Source organism: Maniola jurtina, chromosome 14 (assembly GCF_905333055.1).
Source record: "Maniola jurtina chromosome 14, ilManJurt1.1, whole genome shotgun sequence".
Taxonomy (NCBI): Eukaryota; Metazoa; Arthropoda; class Insecta; order Lepidoptera; family Nymphalidae; genus Maniola; species Maniola jurtina.
In genome coordinates, this window is record NC_060042.1 from 1,947,466 (window position 1) to 1,968,512 (window position 21,047).

Sequence of the window (21,047 nt, forward strand, 5' to 3'; positions counted from 1 at the left end):
GTGACTTCGTTCGCGTGGATGTAGGTTTTTTAAAAATCCCATGGAACTCTTTGATTTTCCGGGATAAAAAGTAGCATATGTGCTGATCCAGGGTATAATCTATCTCCATTCTAAATTTCAGCCCAATCCGTCCAGTAGTTTTTGCGTGAAGGAGTAACAAACATACACACACATACACACAAACTTTCGCCTTTATAATATTAGTGTGATAGTGTGATTCGGTGGTACGAATTAGGACGCGACAATGGAGACTGGAGCTGCCTTTCACTGGACTGTGAAAGACAGCTCCAGTCTGAACCAAAATGTATAACTTGATGGTCAGAGTCGTACTAATTTTACACAGCTTCACAGAACAGAGACTTTTTTCAGAATTACCCCTCTAGTGCGCACTAGGCACCTACATAAAGTGAGAGAGTGCTTAAAAAAAATTTTTTTTTGCAGCTTTCTGAAGTAACGAAAAATTTACATCATTTATGGAATAAAATATCAGAACAATTTAAATAACTATTTATTAGGTACAAATTCAAGCATTGAAGTCAATGATAATAATCTTCAACATGAATTATGCTGAAGATTCCCCCATACATTATGTGAATACCTTGTATTCATAAATGTAAGGATGACGCTAACTTAATTATAGCTAGTTTAATCATCCTCATCATCAATAACAATTGTCTTGGATTTTTTTGGTTTTTGCTCAGAACTGGACTTTCTTTTTTTAGATTGTTTACCTACCTCACTTTTGCCATTTACAACTAATTCATCTTCAGTTGGTGCTGGTCTATCTAAATGGAATTCTGTAAACTTTCTTACAGGCATTTTTAAAACAAAATTTTCATCCTCAATTGCTTCCATATTTGGACCTTTCCTAATGTAGGATATTGTGGAATATGCAGTATAATGAAAATCTTCTATTAAGTACCCTTGAACCAACAAAAAAGCAATCACATCTTCACCTATAGCTCTAGAAAAGTTGGGTTCTTTACCTTTATGCCTTAAAACAACAGGACCTTTTAAGAACCAAGCATCAAGCAGCTTTTGAGCTGTTAATTTTGTATCTTGTTTGTCAGCATTGTCAATAATGCTTGATATAGTCTTACAATGTAGTTCTAAACTTATTTCTCTACTTGAAGTGTTCATATTTGAACACACATCACACATTTTGTTACAGTCAGCATCACCCCAATCTTCATCAAAGTGCTCTGCTATTAGTTGCCGCCTACAAAAAGTTCCATTTAAACAATACTTGACCATTCCATACAAATGATCTAGTCTCCCGACCGAGGAGAAAACCATTGAGCTCACTTTGAATATATCTTGCATTCTGTATAAAGTTACACATTCCGCCCTGCGGCTATCTCTTCCAGCTCTCCCACTCTCTTGATAGTAATTCTCCATGGATTTACTAATTGTGTGATGAATAACAAACCTAACATCTGGCTTATCAATACCCATACCAAATGCAACAGTAGCAACAATTGCTTGATAGTATTTTTGATGCCATTTCAAATGGACCTTTGATCTTGTTTCAGATTCCATATTTGCATGGTAACATCCAACTTTGAGCCCTCTCTTTCTTAACCCTTCTGCAAGATCTTCCGAGTCTTTAATACTGTTAGTATAAATTATACCACTCTCTCCTTTGTATCTATGCTTCAGCAATTTTTCAAGTATAGTTAAACAGTCATCTTGGGATGTAGGCTTTTCTAATATCTTGTAATATAAATTAGGTCTATTAAATGTAGACTTGATAACCAAACATCCAGAGATGTTGAGTATTTTTTGTACATCAGTCAAAACATGTGCTGTGGCTGTCGCAGTTAAACCGAGAATCGGAACATTGGAGAACATATTAGACAATATACCTAGGTATTTGTAGTCTGGTCTAAAGTCGTGGCCCCATTGTGAACAACAATGGACTTCGTCAATAGCGATTCTCTGTAATCTACCATCAGCATGACACTTCTGTAGGTTGGCCATAAAGCGTTTACTTTTAGCTAGGCGTTCTGGTGTGACGTATAAAAGCTTTATTTGTGTATTTTTGTCTTTTAGTGCATTCAATGCGGCAGCAGTGTCGTCTTTGGAGCTAGTACTAGTCATTAGCATTGCTGGAATGTTCTTGTTGGTCAAAGACCTTACCTGATCCTCCATAAGTGATACCAGAGGAGATATGACAAGAGTAATGCCTGGTTTGACAAGTGCTGGGAGCTGGTAACAGAGACTTTTGCCGGCACCTGTCGGCATAACCACTAACGCATGTTGTCCACTTAACGTCGAATTAATCGCACTTAACTGCTTTGGTCTGAATGAATCGATCTTGAAAATATCCTTAAGAGTCCTCTTAACGTCTTCTGACCATTCATAAGTATTCCCTCCCCAGTCGACACTGGCTAAAGATTCAGATTTCAACTTGTTTATAGATTTTTTCAGCGAAACTTTCTTCTCGTGTAATTGCCTCTGTAGATTTTTCCATTTGGCCAACTCGGCGTCTACTTTTATAAGCTCTTTATCAACGCCTTTTATTTCTTTTTCTAAATCTTCAATTGTTTTCATAATTATTTGATAATAATATAAAAAATCAGTAGGTATATAATTCGCCTCTGTGCACCGCAATACATTTACTCTTTGGCACCGCACAGCTGTTTTTTCTTGTTTCATGTCAACCGTCAACGTGATGTATAGTTCCACAGCTGTTAACTGTCAAAACTCAAAAGTACAATATTTTTGTCTATGGTGTTATTGATCCTTTAGATATTATCTGACTCACTGAATAATTTAATTTTCACGCATAGAGATAGTATAATCCTTCCAAGTTTTCACGAGTCTAACTTAATCAGTTAAAGATTATAAAGCCATAATTATTAAAAATAAAAATACCACGTCAGGTGCTTGCAGCCAGCCTCATACACCAGTACAGTACAGAAGCAAAAATAAATAGCATGGTGCACTTGCCTCGAATTAAAGATGAATTCAAACCCACGGCTTCCGCATAGTGCCTACCACTGAGACATCGTGGTCCGTCTTATTGTAGGTATAACAGCAGTAGACAAACACTTTATCTTATCCTGTGCATGTTATATTCTTAGTAGGTAGGTAGGTACACAACTTTCGTTATGTAGTTAATACGGAAACAATTCATTAGCGTCAATTTTCTTGACCCTCGATCGAATGAGGACGCCTGTATTTTTTGTTTACCCATACAATGTGGATGAGGAGTGTTGTGATGTTTTTGCTGTATGTATTAACATAATATTATATTTTAATTAATGTTACTGAATTGAATATGTAACTAAGATCTATTGAATTATATTTGGTACTTTGTGTTTTTATTTTTTTTATTTTAGTCTTTACCAAGTTTCAAATGCGCAAAACACATCAGTTCTTATTCTCGCTAGAGGAGGTTCGAAAGGGATAAGATTAAAGAATCTTAGCATAGTAGGCGGTATAAGTTTGCTCGCTAGGTCCATTTTAACTGCACGCGCAGCTGGTTTTGAAGATATTATTGTGTCTACAGACCATCCTTTAATAGCGCTAGAAGCATTAAAATGTGAGTAGTTTCACCTTTAGTTTAATACCTAGTTACTATATAATTATTATTAATGTTACCTATCTAATCCGATTAAGTTATTTTGCATGAGTCGTTATTGATAGAACTATTTTTATCAATAGATAATGCCAGGGTATTTAAACGCAGTCATGCTACATCTACCGATTGGGCTCCTTCAATGTGGGGAGTATCAGAATATATCAACACAAGAGCAGACATTGATATTTTAATTCTTCTTCAAGCTACTTCACCATTCGTCAAAGCTAAACATCTTACCTTGTCCATACAGAAACTAGATAATCCTAATTCATTTGACTGCATTTTTTCAGTAACGAGGTAAGTGTTACTTGCGATTGCATACAATCTTATTACCTTTGGCCATCGATGCCTTTGGCATTTTAAAAAGTAGCTCTGACATGAACCTGCACAGTGGGTGATTTTCTGCTACACGTTTGGTTTCTTTCATTACTCTCGCAATATAAACGAACCGTGAGCCCTCCAGTGTCATCCAGAGCTCTTTTTACCTGAAACCAACAACCTGATTAATAATAATTTATCTTTGCGTAGGAATATACTTTTATTAACATCATAACCCATCTAGTTAGTCCAGTAACCACAAATCGGACTGGGATTGTCCAGAAATTGGATGTAAATAAACTGTTCAGCCTCCTTTGTGTTTTCTCCAAACAACGCGTCTTTGGCGAAGTGAATTGTGCTATGTGGCACAACAAAAAGCCACTAAAATAAACAACAACAACAACAACTACTACTTCGTACATATTATTTCGTTCGTACGTAGTTATTTGTGAAATAGTTGTAATTTATTTCAGAAGCTACAAACTTCGATGGAATTATAATAAATTGGGTATTTATCCTGTAAATTTTGAATATAATAACCGACCAAGAAGGCAAGATTGGTTTGGTGAACTTTTAGAAACTGGGGCGTTTTACATTTGTCGAAATGAACTTATAAAGAAGGGATATTTACAAAACAACAAGTAAGGCTTTTTCAGAACAAATCAAAAGAAATAAAATTATTAACACATAAGTTTTATTTTTTCCAAAATAAAAATACTTAAATAAAATTAGTTACTTTACTCGGATCTGTAGTAATTTTTACTTTAGTTATTTTCCTTTATTAAAATATATAATTCTCCAAAACTCTTCAGTGTGAGTCTGGAGTCTGGGGCTGGAGCTGCATGATTTCAGGCAAAATAATTAGGTATGGACAAAAATGTGCCATACTTTAGTCTATGGTATTTTCATGACAGTTTGGATACTACATTACTTACTCTGTGGTTTCCGGTTTCTTTCCGGACGTGGCAAAACTTTCCACTTCCACACACAACAACAAGCAAAAATTCCATTTTCCAAAAAGCGGCTTTTCTTCCCACCACAATATTGCGAAACTTTTTTGTGTGTTTGTATTTGTTTGTATAATTGATTACGTAAAAAATGTGGTGTAAGTGAAGTGGTACATAAAATTACTGGCACTTTAAGTGATTATTTACAGTTGCACCGTATGGGAAGTTTCGCAAGCCGAAAGTTTGGAAGTCGATACGAAGTTCGATTTATATTTGGCAAATATTTTAGTGGCGAATAATTTGTACACATAATAAGTTAAACCAGAAAGCAGGTGAGTGTGTATAATTATCTAATTTTTAATGAACAGAATTTCTTTTTATAAGTAGTTACTTGGATATCTATTTTATACAGAATAAAATAAAAAATTATACCTCGAAAAAGGAGGCAGGTTCGCTTCCGCAGTACTATGTTTTAAAGTAGGTATGATCATAAGATCAAAGCAAGATTGAAATACATATTTATCCAATGTACCACAGTTTAACTGTTTGTAATTATTTAAACTAAGGTAGGTATGTAACCTTTCAAATAATTCAATTACCTACAATTTCAGCTATAAACAACAATGAATACAGAAGAAGTAACATTCGAGACTTTAGAAACCACAGATGTTATTAGCGTGGAACTGGTGCCGGAACGCAAAGGACTCATACTGAAGCACTGTGAATACTATGTGAGCTCCCGACGCCATGGAACTACTGTTACTAGGAGATACAACGAATTTGTGCAGCTATATGATGTTCTGTGTGCCAAATATCCTTATCGGTAAGATTGCCTAACCATTTTTAGAGTTCTGTACCTCAAAAAGAAAAATGAAACCCTTATAGGATCACATAGTTGTCTATCTGTCAAGAAACCTATAGGTTACTGCCCATTGACCTAGAATCATGAAATTTGGCAGATAGGTAGGTCTTATAGCTCAAGTAAATGTGGTTACATACCTATATTCAAAACTAGCTATGCCCGTTACTTTGTGCATGTGGACTACACAAATTTCAAACCCCATTTTATGGGTTGAATTTGAGTAACCCGATCCGACCAGTTGTTTGAGCTGTGGGTTGATAGATCAATCAGTCAGTGACCTTTTATATATTTTTTTTTTTTTTTTGAGGGGTTGCCTTATCATGCGATCAGTCGGTGGACTATGAGCAGATTGGTTGGAGGAAGTTGGCGTTCATTAGGAGATAACTTCCCCAGCGGGAAAACTCCATAAGTCTCAGCTAAATGTCTAGTATATGCTTTCTCTTTAGTCGACGGATTGCCTGTGGCATTGTCAGCTGCACTGCCAGGCGATTTGGGTGGTTAGTAAGCCTTGTTTTGTAGTTGCAACTATAAGTTAGAATTTCTTCCTTTACTGTGTTAATGTTTAAGTGCTCATGAATTTCCGATATTTGTAGGAACCATGGCGCGTTGGACAGTTGTTTCAAAATATAATTTTGAGCTCTTTGTATAATTTGAATATTGGAGTTGCATGCTGATCCCCAAAGTTGTATGCCATATGACCATATTGGCTTTATTATTGCTTTGTATATCAGTAACTTGTTGTCTAGAGAGAGTCTGGAGTTCCTTGAGAGCATCCAGTACAGTCCTCTATATCTATGATAGATCTCATCCCTCTTTATTTGGACATGTTTCTTCCAGGTTAGCCTTCTATCTAAGTGCATTCCCAGGTACCTAACGTTGTTGCTTTGTGGTAGCTGATTGTTACGCAGCGAGACCGGAGGACAGTTTCCTCGACGAAGAGTAAATGTTATATGGACTGATTTTGAAGCGCTCGTTTTTATCCTCCATTTTGACAGCCATTTGTCGATCTCATTTAGTCCACGTTGCAGAATAGCTGAAGCTTCTTCAGGAGATTTACTGCGAGCAAGAACAGCTGTATCATCCGCAAATGTAGCCACAGTGACATCGTCAATTTGAGGTAGGTCACTTGTATAGATTGTGTAAAGCACAGGACCTAGCACTGAGCCTTGTGGCACGCCAGCTGTGATTGGGTGAAACGGTGAAGTGTATTCACCTTCTTTGACTTGAAATATTCTATCAGTCAGGTAGGATTTCAATAGACCGAAGAATGTATGAGGTAGTAGCGATTTAATTTTGAATAGTAGTCCTGTATGCCACACTTTATCAAATGCTTGCTGCACATCGAGGAAAGCAGAAGAGCAGTATTCTTTGTGTTCCAGTGCATCTCTTATTGTTCTGCATACCCTATGTACTTGCTCAACAGTTCCATGATGCTGCCGGAAGCCAAATTGATGGTCTGGGATGATACATCTTGAGCAGAGTTCTTTCATAAGCCTGTGCAACACAACTTTTTCACAAATTTTTGATATCACCGGTAATAAACTGATTGGTCTGTATGAGGTTATTTCTTGAACGGGTTTACCAGGCTTTGCTATCATTATAATTTGCGAGACCTTCCACAGAGCTGGGAAATAACCAACACGAATGATGCCATTAAATAAAATGGTGAGGAACATAATACCTTTTCGCGGTAGTTCCGATAGGACTCTTTTATCAATTAGATCAAAACCAGGCGCTTTCTTGCCATCCATACGTTTTATTATGTTAATAATCTCATTTGGGTTGGTTGGCGTGATGGGCAGATCCAACTGGAAAGGCTGACCAAGGACGTCTTCTATATCTGTCTCGTCACTGTCTGGATCAGTTTCATTTGGTGTGAATATTTGGGCCAAGTGGTTTCCAAAAGCATCAGCTTTTTGTTGCTGGCTTCTGGCCCATGTGTTGCCCTCCAATCTAAGTGGTGGCTTGGGGTCTGTAGGCTTATTTAAGTTTTTACACGCACGATAAAGGGAGTAATTAGTAACACTTGTTGCTGTCAACGATTCCAGATATGATTCTGTTAGAGTATCCTTTGATTTAGCTATGGCGTCTTTAAGGTCCTTAATTGCTTTGTTAAGTACTGTTTTGTCTTCTGGGTGTCTACTAATGTGCCATACTCTTCGTAGTCTTCTTTTTTCCATTATTTGAAGTTTAATTTCGGATGGAACTGATTTATGTCTCGGTGAAGAATTGGATATTTCTGGTGTACACTTCCAACAAGCTGACTGAACAGTAGTCATAAACTTAGTAGTAGCATTATCAATGTCTTCCTCAGATTTAAGCGCTATTTGTAGTTGAAGCTCATCATTTACTATACCACGAAACGCCTCCCAGTCAGTTCTTTTGTTATAAAGTTGTAGCCTTTTCATACTGTTTGTTACTTGGGCACTCATGGTCAGTATCACTGGGATATGATTTGAGGAACCATCTAAGGTTGAACTGATTGTGAAGAAGAGTTGAGACAATCCCTTATAAATGAAGAAGTCTAGAACATCAGGCAGTCTATTTGGGTCTGTAGGCCAGTGCGTGGGTTCTGGTGTTGCAATAGTAGTAAGGACGTTTTTATCCACACTCTTCTTTAGTTCCCTTCCTCGAGTGGTTATTAGCCTGGAGCCCCAATGGAGATGCTTGGAATTCCAGTCACCACCAACAACAAAGCGGTTACCAAGGCTACCAAAGAACTTTGAAAATTGTTCCTCAGATATCCTGTGTTTTGGTGGACAGTAAACAGCTGAGATATTAAAAGGGCCATTTTTGTCCGAAATAGATACTGAAGTTGCTTGGATTTGTTCAGTGCTGTATTGGGGTAGTTCATAGTGCTCTATTGTTGCTTTTATGATGACTGCAGTTCCTCCATGTGCAGTTCCATCTGGGTGATTAGTGTGATAGATATTATACCCTTTTATCTTTATCAGACTGTTACTAACAAAATGAGTTTCTGATATGAGGAAAATATCAAGTTTGTGCATATGAAGTAGTATTTCTACTTCATCTTTGTTGGGAGATAATCCATTAATGTTCCAAGTACCGTCGTGTCCCGTTACTTCGCCTGGTTTTTGACAGTTTTTGTCTTCCCGCCTAGAGAGTGTTTTTTATTTCAAGTCCTGCTTTTAATATATGGTGGCCTTTAGACATGACTATAAATTAAGACTGTTACGAAAAGTAATGCAGTTTTTAGAATGCCTCAAAAACTGTTTTGACTGAGCTAGGCGAAGTAAGGGCACAATTCCTAACTTCGCCTAGCAGCGTTTCTATGTTTATTGTCTATAATAACTGTCTCTGAAAAAGCGAAAGACCTATAGATTATGCCGCAAAATCATTTTGAAATGTATATGGCAGAAAACAAAGTTCATTTTAGAAAAAAATTATCGGTAGGCGAAGTTAGGAACCCAACTGCCGTTGTTTCCATACATTTGTTCTTTTTTGCTAAGGGTTGTCAAAAGAAAGGAATAATAAAAAATACATATTAATACTGAACATGGTTTTCATTAAAAAAAAATACAAATCCTTAAAAGTTTTTATGAAATTTTTAATGAGAAAACTAAAACCAAAATTAAATCTAAAAACTAAATCAGTAGAAGTACCATAAAAAATCAGGCTTTTTTAGAAGGTAGGAAAGCGCACAAAACAAAAAATGTTGCAATAACAAATAGAAACAATAATTTTTGAACAAATTAAGTGTATATAACACAATAAAAGTAAGTAGTAAAAATTTTGATTGCCTTTATTTTATATACAAACAGAAATAAATCAATATTTTTTCTTCTTGAACAGTACAAAGTACGAACCCACGAGACAGTTTTTTTTACAGTTTTTTTTAAAACTAAGATTTGTTTGTTCAGTTGTATTGTTGTATTCAGTTGGATAAGTGCCTATTATTATCTATACTAATCTATCTATACTAATAAATAAAATTGAAGTGTCTGTCTGTAATTTCGAAATAAGTACCTCATATTAAGCTCATATGGTTATTTGAACGATACCATAACTGAATTACAATTTTTGAATTGTCTGTCTGTCGGTTTGAACGGGCTGATCTTCGGAACGGCTGAACCGATTTTGACGGGATTTTCATAGACAAGTAGAGGGTTGACTAGGAAATAACATAGGGAACTTTTTAACACACTTTCAAAAAGGGAGTTTTGTTTTTCTACCTATGTACACCGAAATCTCCAAGATTTCTGAACCGATTTGTGTATTTTTTTTTATCAATAGAGGAACTTTGCGACAATGTTTCTAAAAAATTAGCATTCCAACTCCTCAATCCTGATGCTGCAGGGGACCTGACCACCAAAACTGATAGGTACAAATGAATTTATCAAAGATTAAGTGACAACCCTAGGGTTAGGCGAAGTACGGGACCATCATGGTGGCCGCAGTTACCTTGTTGATAAATCTTGATGTAACTCATTATCTACATAAGATATATTGAAAACAATTGTACAACATAAAAGACGATAAAGTAGTGATTTTATTTTACAATAAAATTTTGCCATACTTGTCGTAGATTCTTGGCGGCACGTAAAGTTTTTGACCGGTAGAAAAAAACATCTCACTTCCCGCAGCAGATAAATGGCTCTGGTCGCTATTGTTGTAAAGTTAGTTACAAATGGTCAGGAATAGTATTGCCGTAGATAACACTAGTATTGTATTTGGTAGGTTTTGAGCTGTTCGGTTCCCAACTTTAGCAGATTTTTCGATGTTTTTAAAATTAGGCGAAGTATGGTTTAGCAGGCGAAGTAACGGGACACGACGGTACCTATTTTTAAACCTATTTTGGTGCCTTTGAAATTAACGTTGTTATGAGTTGAAGCAAGGTACTCATTTGTTGTAGGAGAAAATCATTTTTTTCAGATTGCTTGATAAACATGTGTTCTAATGTGTTCTTTTATATATTTAGATATACATAAAACCTATGTTATTTCTGAATTCCTCTAAAATGATTAAAATCGGTTGAGTAGTTTCAAAGTTTACGGATTACAAACAAATAAATAAATCTTTCCTCTTTTGATATGTCTTATCGAATTCGAGATTGATATTCTCTTGTGCATTGTCCTTATAAAAACCTGCTTTTTTATTGCACAGATAACAACATAGTTATGATTAATTATATATAGCTGGTATTATTTAACATGTGTTAAATAATACCAGCTGCATTAAATCTAACAAATGGCCAAAGTAGGTATTCATGTAACTGTTTGACCTTGTGACTTTAATGTTAGTTGATAAAACTTTTAAATTCACATTTCATTTATAATTGTTATCTGAGTTATGAATAGTTTTTATCTCAAATTTTATATGCTCAATTGTTTAATGTTTGATACTGATGTAAGTACATACAATTAAAGCAAGTTTTATTGTTAGAATTTATCCCATGTTTTTTTTTTATTTGATGATATGCTATTATGTAATAGCTTAGATATTGGTTAAAGACATCAGCTTCCTATTCGAGAGGTCTAGGGTTCAATCCTGGACACGGTTCAATCCTTTCGTAGATGCCTACATAATAATAGCTATTTGCATGCCAAACAGCTTGATCACTCCAGTAGTTTGAGCTGTATGTTGATAGATCAGTCGAACAGTCAGTCACCTTTTCCTTTTATATATGAATTAATTAATGAATGAATGAATATAGTTTTACGGTACACGAAATTAGTACAGAAAAACACATACAAAGCAAAACAAAAATATAGGCAGGTACATTTGGCAGCCTTATTGCTACCTAGCGATCTCTTCCAGGCAACCAAAAATATATATTAAGATTCGTTTGTATGAACTTTCAGTGCAGTATGCAGCTTACCTCCTAAACGCGTAGTAGTGGGAGGTGGTAGTCCACTGTTCCTTCAAAGACGGCGTGCAGCGTTGCAACGCTGGCTAACCCTGGTAGCTCGTCACCCCGTGATAGCTCATGATGCAGATCTGAGGACCTTCTTGTGTGAAACCTCACCAAGGCTCGACAAGCCCAAACATGACGAATTTATACTGGCTGGCACTCAGGAAGATAATGCAGTAAGGATTTTAGCTTCTTATCATAGATGTTTCACTCTACAATTCTGGTTAACCCTGGTAGAGATCGGCGATTGTTGCAAAAAAAAAAAACAATCGAATGAATCAAACAAGTGAACAATCGATAGTCGATTTATTCGTCTTCACAAAAGTCAAAAAAGTTAAAAGTCAAAATCATTTATTCAAACTAGGTACAATTGTACTCCTTTTGATGGTCGGAATAGTTAAATTTGTACGATATAGTGGTGATAATTAATTACGTAACTTAAAACTAAAGTTGCGTGGGTTCCAAACGCGCCCAAGTCTGAGTTAAAATTGACAATAAAAATCGACAATCGATCCTACGAATGCGAAGCGCATGGTCTGGAAAATAAAGCAATTGCGCCATTTCAGTTGATTTTCGATTCATTCGTTCCAGATCCGCGCGTCCCTAAGAAACAATTGAACAATTGAAGAGAATCGATTGTTTTACGATTATCAACAATCGAATAGTTCGATTGTTATTCAAATAAATCGCCCATCGCTAAGCCCTGGTAGCTCAACACCTTATAGTTTACGGTAGTCCACGATGCAGATCTTACGACTTCCTGTGTGAAAGCTCACCCAGACTTGATAGTACAATATAGAAGTATACTCGTAGTTTTATAAAAGCCTTAAAAAATATTTTCTTGCTTCTTTCAAACATTTTAAATGCCGAGAAAAGATTGTGAGTACCTACCTAAGTAACTAAAATAATCAAAATTTCATAGTCTTAATTTCATTTATATGTAATACTAGCTGATGCCCGCGACTTCGTCCGCGTGGATTTAGGTTTTCCGAAATCCTGTAGGAACTCTTTGATTTTCCAGGTGTGTTAATCCAGGGTATAAATCTATCTCTATCCGAATTTCAGCCAAATCTGTTCAGTAGTTTTTGAGTGAAAGAGTAACGAACATACACAAATACACAAACTTTCGCCTTTATAATATTAGTGTGATAAATATATTCTATGTTGTATTCTATTGTAGAGAGAAATGAGCACAGATGAGATGCAGGACACCTTCGTCTCGGAACAAGAGCAGCTTAGATTGGCGCAACTTGGTCTGGGAAGGTTGTTCAAGATTATTGAAAAAGGTAGGACCTACCTTCAACTGGATTAAATCTTACGTACCTACCAAGAACTAATTTTTAACCAACTTCAAAAAGGAGGAGGTTCTCAATCTTTTATTTTTATTTTTTATGTATTTTCCCCGATTACTTGAAGATGCCTGGACCGATTTGGTTTTTTTTTGGTTCAAATGGATATACTTCCCAGGTGGTTCCATATTTTGGTGAAGATCTGATGAATATTTTTGGAGATGGAGAACATAACTCCTCAATGGATAAGACTAAATTGCTCCCGATCAGTGTAATAGCTTAGTAAACAGTAGGTTTTTAATAAGCATAGCATATTTTAATTCAGTGGGGCCACCAAAAATTAAAAAAAAACCGACTTCAATAACCATAAACACTAAAAAGTAGAAAAAATATTTTTTATTTTTGTGTTTGTGGTTATTGAGGTTGGTTTTTATTGCATTTTTTTAATGTATTTCATAGTTTTAAGTTTTCAATTTTGTTCGCGGTCCCCGCTGCCATTTTTTTCTTATATTATAGTTGAAAGCCGTTGCGAAGCGGAACGTACAGATATCCGCGAGCTGGGCGCGGCGCTCAACGCACTCAGTTCTCCTTCTCCCGCCGACAGCGTGCGCTGGGCTCGCATGAGAGAGGGAGTACGCGCGGCCGCTGAGTGAGTATACTCCGCCATAGTCGTGAGTCGAAGCGCACATATCGCCTATTGTACCCAATGCTATTGCCTAAGCCTTAAAACAACTATTGTTACCCGACTGCGGCAAAGCCAAAAGGAAGCGTCTTGATTTAGCAGTCTATGTATGTATGTAAATATGTATGCATGTATGTTTGTATCCAGATTCTGTGTGTTCCACCGCAGTGCCTAAACTACTGGGCCGATTTTGATAAATGAGATGTCAATTGATTCATTGCAAAGGTCTGGGTGACATAGGCTATATTTTATACGAAAAAATTGACCTAACGGATATTACATCAAAAAAAGTAGAGGTTTCCAAAAATTTTCTAATGTATATAATTATGTAAATGTACAATAACATTAAAATATACCAAGCGACTGAAAAACAATTTCACTCTAATATTTCGGCGTTTATTAAGACAATCGCAGTCGAGTTTTAGTTTTCAACTTTTTTTATTCAGATTAGCAATTGAAATGGGAGACTCAACGCCCGAGATCACAGAAGACGAGGCCATGGACCGAACTCTGTTAGCACTAGACGCTCTGGGCGCCTACAGGCAGCTGTGCTCGCGGCTCACGAGGGGCTTGCACGCGGAGAGGTCGGCCGCGGCCGCTGCAGCGCCCCACTCTGCCGCGTCGCACGTGCTGCGCGCCAGGCACCGATATGCGCTGCGCTGCGCTGTGGAGGTAAGTGTCCTCAAGGCGAATCACTTGGTGTTAAGTGATTATCGCCGCCCATGAACATTTGCAGCACCAGAGGTACCGATGGGTTGCCTGCCTTTCAGGAATTTGTTGGTCCGCTCCTTGAATAACCCCATGTTGTAATCTAGTGGGAACACCGCCGATGAGAGTAGATTCCACAGTTTGCATGTGCGTGGAAAAAAGGGTCTGGCACAGCGGGCGTCGATGTGCACCAGACACCCAAGTGGTGACAGATTGATCATATTATAGTTTTTAAACTCTCGTGCACAAAAAACCCCCTGAAAATTCCATATCAGATTTTGCATTGATGCACAGGGGTCGATGTTCACTCAAAAGTACTGAACGCTTCCAGGAGGCGCGGATAGCCCGCGCGTACGCACTGTCGGCGCTAGAGATCCTCCCAGAGCTGCTGCGTACGCAGGGCACCTCGCACGCGCGCGTCGCCGCGCTGTGGGCCGACTTACACACTGCCCTACGACACCCCAACTCTAAACCTACTAACAAATGACACCAATGTTTACTCATCTCCATTATGGTACTAACTAAACTATTGTCCATCATCAACAAAACACTACAGCCGTGGGCTTTGGGAAGCAAACTTCTCCATCGAAGCCTGTCAGTATAAAACTCCTCCACGCAATGAATCTCCTGAAAATTCCCAATCACATTTTGCCTTGATTGAAGTAGATGAGCGCTCAAAAGTACTCAAGGAGGCGCGAATAGGATCCCGTGGGAACTCTTTGATTTTCCAGGATAAAAAGAGGCCTATGTCCGTCCCCGGGATGTAAGCTGACTCTGTACCCTAAATCCTTTCATCAAAATCAGTTAAACTGTTGGGTCGTGAAAAACTAACAGACAGACAGGTACACTTTCGCATTTATAATATCAGTATGGATAATGTGTAAGCAGCTTTGCTTTTTAAGGTTTCGCTCTTGTAAGGTGTTCTACGGCAACTCATACACAAAAATAAAAGACTGACAACTCAGCGACATAACGTCACATATGTATGAAAGACAGTGATGACGCTCTAAAAAGCTAAAGCTGCCGATTATCTCTTTCTACACCTCACTGTGAAATATTTAATACCGGGCACTGTAAATAAAATCGTATGTTTATCGTACGCTGCTGTTGTTAGTATTTTATCATCCAAAAGGATCTATTGTAAGTTTGTTTACGTTCAGGAATCTCCAGTGAATACAACCAATGTATTAAGCGTAGATCTTTTGCTAGTACAGCTACGAATCTCTAAAAATGACTGCTATAACTTCTATAAGTATACCGTTTTACTGAGACTGTAGGGTGCGGGTAGCGGGAGTGTGACAGGTTTTTTCTACCAGAAAGAATCATTATACAATGGTAGCTACTGCCGTCTAGTCTGTGGTTTTTTGTATTTGTAGTTAATTTTTTTTAATTACATTACAATTACAAAGGAAACTATGTTTTCGAATTGAATTTCGAATGTTTTTTTGAAAACATTTCCAAATTCAATTTTGAATGTTTTTTGAAAACATATTTGTGATTGATTGGTGAATCAAAATGGTTAATGCCAGCTGAATTTTTTTGGCTCTGTCATTTGTATGGATTTTTTTGGCTCTATCATTTGTATGGGATTCCGCAACAGAGAGAGCCCTATTCTTCTCTCCGTGGATAGAGGATAGAGTTTATATATGATTGATTTCTATAATATATCTATATTCATATATAAATTAAATATTATTTGATTTATTTAAGTGAGAAAACGTACAAATCAAAGAATTCAACGTTGCTGTCACTCTCCTGCAATCCGAACCCACCGCGTGCAGTCTTATTCAAATGACACCACAAGTTATAGTCCGTATAAAACGAGAACTCATTCACCATTTTAGCTCTATGTGCCAACTCGGTCATGTCAAAAGTACGGTTCACCTTTAATACTAAAAGTAAGGACTAAAATTGTACTTTTGCCATGACAGTTGACACAAAATTAAAATGGCGAGTGAGATCTTATTTTGTATGCATTATATAAGCTTACATGCTCTTAATAATTATTACTATTGGGTGCCTCGAATGTTTCTTCTCAATAGTTAAGTATATTTGACCACAAAATATGTAGGGGTACTTTGGGTACTTATGCTGAATTTTACATTATGCTCAAGGATTTCATGGTACATACTTTGTATCTATTTATTTAAGAATAACCAATAACAACACTTCCTTTGTGGTACTGCTATATCTACTAATGTAGAAAATAATTTTTAATAAGTAAAAATATATAAAATGGGTTTTTTGTGTATTTTCCGTTATTTTTTAATGATATAGTCGAATTTTTTAATGATATAGTAATAATTATATCATTCAAGTAAGAACTTAGTTATGTATAATTAACTTGACTGTTACTTTTTATATTTTTATATATGAGTACTTTTTTACCTTATATTTAATTGTTGTAGTTAATAAGTAATAAAAGTTATTGTAAGCATGTACCTACTGACCTTATGAAATAAATATACATATTTTTATGTGAAAAATATACCTTGATAAATAACTGTAGATATATTTTTGTTAATGTATATCGGTGGCAGGTAGGAATAGGACCAAATCGTTCATTTTACTGTGATATGTATGAATTTCTATGCAATTACAATATTGATGCAAAGCAATAATCTAGCATAATAAAATTAAAATTTAAAATGTATTATCTTGTATTTAATATTTTTATACAAAATATACTATTGTATTTTACCAATATCAGATTTTTTTATTTATTTGTTTTATTTGATGATAACCTTCATGACGTTGATATAGGGCAGAAAAAAATTAGGAAACCTATTTAATATGAAGTAGGTACTAGAATTATTAGAAAAGAATTAGAATTTTCTATCTAGAACGGGTACTTATTGTATTTTGCATGAAATGACTGTTTACAATAAACCATTATAGTATCGATCATAATCGTGGATTGTGTAATTGTTATTATTAGACTATTTACAAATATATCTATTGTTGTCCCATTTCATCAAAAACATTTCATCACCTGGTCGTCAGTCATGCATCAACCTCTAACTTTAATGGACGTGTTAAAACTCATGTCGTGGTTCTGCGCGCTCGTCGCCAGTGTCAACAGTGACTCCAGTCCAATAGAGACTTATCTGAGGCAAAAGAAAAGTTTCCTGAAGAAAAAATATCGGCCCATCTACCACTTGACAGCACCAGAGGGATGGATGACCTATCCAGCCGGCATCACCTTGTATAGAGGACAATACCACATGTTCTATCAATTCCATCCCTATAACGGAGCGTGGGGACACGTGAGCTGGGGCCACGCGGTCAGCACCAACCTCATCGATTGGGTGCATTACCCAACAGCACTTATACCCAGCGATTACTACGACAGACATGGGTGCCTCGCCGGTTCCGCTTTAGTTAACAGGAACTTCCTCACGCTCTTCTATACCGGACATGTTATCTCGGACAATGTAACCTTTCAAACCCAAAACATCGCCATGAGTGGTGACGGTGTGATCTTCAAGAAATATGTTTTCAATCCCATCATAAGAGGATCCCCCATTAGAATAGGAGACACAAGAAATCCCAAAGTATGGCGTTTCCAGAACCATTGGTACATGATTTTGGGGACGACTTCGAGACAGGGGAACGGTGAGCTACTCCTGTATACGTCTCCAGATATGTTTAGTTGGAAACTGAACGGGTCTCTAGTAAAATCGTACGGGGATATGGGTTATGTTTGGGAAAGTCCAGATTTGTTCCGATTAGATGGACATCATGTTCTGCTTGTGTCGGCTCAAGGAATAGAGATGGATGGGCTCAGGTTCAACAACCTGTATCAAACGGGATACGTTCTGGGAAGATTCAACTACTTCAAAGGCAGATTTGACGATTTGGAAGTATCAGTTGCTACGTTTCATCAGCTGGATTACGGACACGATTTCTACGCCGCTAAAACGTTCTTCGCTTACGGAAGAAGGAGGGTTTTGATTGCGTGGATGGGCATGTGGGAGAATGACTTCGTAGAGTCCTCGTTAGGGTGGGCGGGGATGACGACAACACCGAGGGAGCTTCGATTGAATCAGTTGGGACGACTTCTCATGACGCCTATTAAAGAAATGATGGATTTACGCGTGGAAATGCTGGAGAATGCCTGGTACACCCCTGGGGAAGCGTTCCAAGCTGGGTCTAAGTCTTTCGAATTACTAGTGAATTCCACAACTCCTTTCTCTGATGTCGCCCTAATATTTGAATGGCGTTCAGGAGGTTTCAGTATCGCGTACTCAGCGGACCAGGGGTATATAAGCGTCGATCGGGGAGGCACGGACGGCGTGAGGCAAGCGTATTGGTCACCCGAAGAACATATTTACCTGCGAGTATTTGTCGATTTTAGTTCTATAGAAATCTTTTGTGGGGACGGTGAGGTGGTGTTTACGAGCCGCATATATCCAAAGTCTATGAAAATCCGAATAGGGGGCAGCTCGAATCTCTATATCATACAGTACCGATTGCGTGCTAGCGTTGGCTTCGACGACAGTCTGACAAATCGGTTGAAGAAAACATATTAGACTTGGCGGAGAGAACACTAAAGAATACGATATACCTACTTACTATGATGGACCTCATTGATTTTGAAAGAGCCACCAGGATTGACCTAGTAGTGGACAAAAGACTTTTTAGTTTTCTAATTTGTTAGTTACCATTGACTTATTTTAAACGTACTAACGTAACTTATTCAACTGTGACGCAAATCGAAATACATATACCTATCGTAAAGATCCATAGGTACCTATCGGTACCTATATGGCAAAATTCTGGGAGTGATGCTTTGCAAACCGCAGTCGGGGTTTTTGAAAACTTTGAATTACTTGTTTTTTTATTATTTATTTATTTTACCAGAAAGACTACGCAAGAAGTACCAGAAAGTTGTAACATAAAGAGAAAGAAAAAGTGAATTGAGTTAAATACATCTCTATGAGACATCTCTACCATGTCTTTACCAGTGACAGTGGGAGAGTGTCCCTACTACTATGGTCCCTTTCAGAATGATAAGGATTTAGGTCAAAGTCCATCACATGGCCAAGTGCGGATTATCAGACTTTACACACCTTTGACGACATTATGAAGCTATCTCTTAGGTTTCTTATGAAGGTTTCTCACGATGTTTTCCCTCACCAATAAATCAAGTTTTGTTTTGATTGCTTAATACGCACTTAACTCCGAAAAGTTATAGAGGAACCTCCGACCTTCCTATTACCTAAGTAAGTAAAACGTAAGGTAATACCTAGGATTAAAACCTAGAATAATCCCTGAACTATCGAGCTTTATAGTTTACACGCTCTCCAATAATAATCTTAGATTAACATGGAAATTAGCATTTCACGGTTACGTAGGCGTTACTTATTTGCATTAGACCCATTACTCACGGTCGACTACTCAGTCGACGACGACCGTTAGAATCTAATTTATATGTTCGCACGTAGTCGTCCAACTCCGTGCGCATAGACCTCGATAGCTCAACGGTTGAGGAGCGGACTGAATTCCGAAAGGTCGGCGGTTCAAACCCCACCCGTTGCACTATTGTCGTATCCATTCCTGGCACAAGCTTTACGCTTAATTGGAGGGGAAAGGGGAGTATTAGTCATGATTAGCATGGCTAATATTCTTATTAAAAAAAAGAATAAAAAGAAAAGACGCGTCCCTAAAGCACACAATATTATAAAGGCGTTTGTGTGTATGTTTGTTACTCTTTCACGTAAAAACTACTAAGTAGATGGATTTGGCTGAAAGGAATGGAGATAGATTATACCCTAGATTAACACATATGCTACTTTTATCCCGGAAAGTCAACGAGTTCCCACGGGATTTAAAAAAGCCTATATCCACGCGAACGGAGTCGCGGGCATTAGCTAGTACTTATATAAATTACTGATTCTAACGGTCGCCGTCGACCGAGTTGCCGGGCGACTTGTCGGCCATGCGTAATGGGTCTAAATCTCATTATAAAACTGTCGCTCGAATATCTTGGGACTTTCGTGTGCTTTCGGTTCCATTTTCCTTGTGACGAGACAAAGGAGGCCGTGGGAAGCTAGTTGACAGCGATATAAATGTCCCACTAGATGCGCCGCTTCATAGTAACATGTTCCAACGAACAGCGGTGCCCGCATTCCTGTCAATCGTATGTACCTAATCCGCTTAAAGCGGTCACACACTCATCCGATCCGAGTTTGTGAAAATACGGATATAAAAACTCGGACTGAACTCGGATATCTTAAGCACTAATCCGATCTCTGATCCAAATCCAAGCTATTCAGTGAACATCTTTGACATATCTAGGTCATATGTCTGATTTGAATCTGAGGCACATCCGAGAATTATTCTCACGGATGACGGAAGTCGGAACTAGTGCGTAAGCTACCATACAAATAGTTCTATGATTACTTCGGAACGTATTTTCACGGATTTCTACAAACATACTCGATAAGTTAGATGTTAGAACAGTAAGTAGGTACGGTCGGCCTTAGAATTCGAGTAGCAATGAATTATGAAGCGCCGCATCTAGTGAAACATTACATAATATCGCTGCTTGTTAACAATTTCACCCACGTAGTCGTGTTCACTGGTTGTTTACTGAAAATAATACAGAATTGCAATTTCATTATTAATTTTTGTTTGTCGTTGCTATATTGCTAGGGGTTAAGATTTATTTTAGTATTTTGAATCTTATTACCAGCTAATAAGGTAAGTTATTAAAACACTTTAAACCGGCCGTGGGGAAAGGGAGAGAACTGAGAAGCCGTTAGGTACGTACGTCACATT

General features: G+C 37.4%; 4 protein-coding genes across 4 annotated transcripts; 3 read left to right on the plus strand and 1 right to left on the minus strand.

Annotated features, from left to right (window-relative positions):
- Positions 1-491: 491 nt before the first annotated feature.
- LOC123871610 (ATP-dependent DNA helicase Q1-like) lies at positions 492-2,617 on the minus strand. Its single transcript, XM_045915519.1, has one exon. It carries the CDS (start codon positions 2,551-2,553, stop codon positions 646-648), a length of 1,908 nt encoding a protein of 635 aa, XP_045771475.1. The 5' UTR covers positions 2,554-2,617; the 3' UTR covers positions 492-645.
- A 427-nt stretch (positions 2,618-3,044) lies between these two features.
- On the plus strand, positions 3,045-4,549 carry LOC123871686 (N-acylneuraminate cytidylyltransferase A). The gene is made up of 4 exons (XM_045915595.1): positions 3,045-3,234; positions 3,345-3,547; positions 3,670-3,883; positions 4,378-4,549. Exons 1-4 carry the CDS (start codon positions 3,203-3,205, stop codon positions 4,547-4,549), a joined length of 621 nt encoding a protein of 206 aa, XP_045771551.1. The 5' UTR covers positions 3,045-3,202.
- A 124-nt stretch (positions 4,550-4,673) lies between these two features.
- Positions 4,674-15,733, plus strand: LOC123871685 (sorting nexin-8-like). Its single transcript, XM_045915594.1, has 8 exons — positions 4,674-4,967; positions 5,061-5,183; positions 5,463-5,674; positions 11,536-11,761; positions 12,766-12,871; positions 13,391-13,523; positions 14,003-14,228; positions 14,596-15,733. Exons 3-8 carry the CDS (start codon positions 5,475-5,477, stop codon positions 14,749-14,751), a joined length of 1,047 nt encoding a protein of 348 aa, XP_045771550.1. The 5' UTR covers positions 4,674-4,967; positions 5,061-5,183; positions 5,463-5,474; the 3' UTR covers positions 14,752-15,733.
- Positions 15,734-17,265: 1,532 nt separating this feature from the next.
- On the plus strand, positions 17,266-18,959 carry LOC123871645 (raffinose invertase-like). The gene has a single exon (XM_045915559.1). It carries the CDS (start codon positions 17,270-17,272, stop codon positions 18,794-18,796), a length of 1,527 nt encoding a protein of 508 aa, XP_045771515.1. The 5' UTR covers positions 17,266-17,269; the 3' UTR covers positions 18,797-18,959.
- Positions 18,960-21,047: the final 2,088 nt, after the last annotated feature.

What these genes read in the sequence shown, in the direction of transcription:
- LOC123871645 (XM_045915559.1), top strand. Translation starts at nt 17,270, where the DNA reads ATGCATCAACCTCTAACTTTAATGGACGTGTTAAAACTCATGTCGTGG.
- LOC123871610 (XM_045915519.1), bottom strand. Translation starts at nt 2,553, where the DNA reads ATGAAAACAATTGAAGATTTAGAAAAAGAAATAAAAGGCGTTGATAAA.
- LOC123871686 (XM_045915595.1), top strand. Translation starts at nt 3,203, where the DNA reads ATGTGGATGAGGAGTGTTGTGATGTTTTTGCT. An exon ending in AGCGCTAGAAGCATTAAAAT is followed by an intron (nt 3,548 to 3,669) that starts GTGAGTAGTTTC and finishes TTTTATCAATAG; the next exon opens with ATAATGCCAGGGTATTTAAA. An exon ending in TGCATTTTTTCAGTAACGAG is followed by an intron (nt 3,884 to 4,377) that starts GTAAGTGTTACT and finishes AATTTATTTCAG; the next exon opens with AAGCTACAAACTTCGATGGA.
- LOC123871685 (XM_045915594.1), top strand. Translation starts at nt 5,475, where the DNA reads ATGAATACAGAAGAAGTAACATTCGAGACTTTAGAAACCACAGATGTT. An exon ending in TGTGCCAAATATCCTTATCG is followed by an intron (nt 5,675 to 11,535) that starts GTAAGATTGCCT and finishes ATGAACTTTCAG; the next exon opens with TGCAGTATGCAGCTTACCTC. An exon ending in GGAGTACGCGCGGCCGCTGA is followed by an intron (nt 13,524 to 14,002) that starts GTGAGTATACTC and finishes TTTTTTATTCAG; the next exon opens with ATTAGCAATTGAAATGGGAG.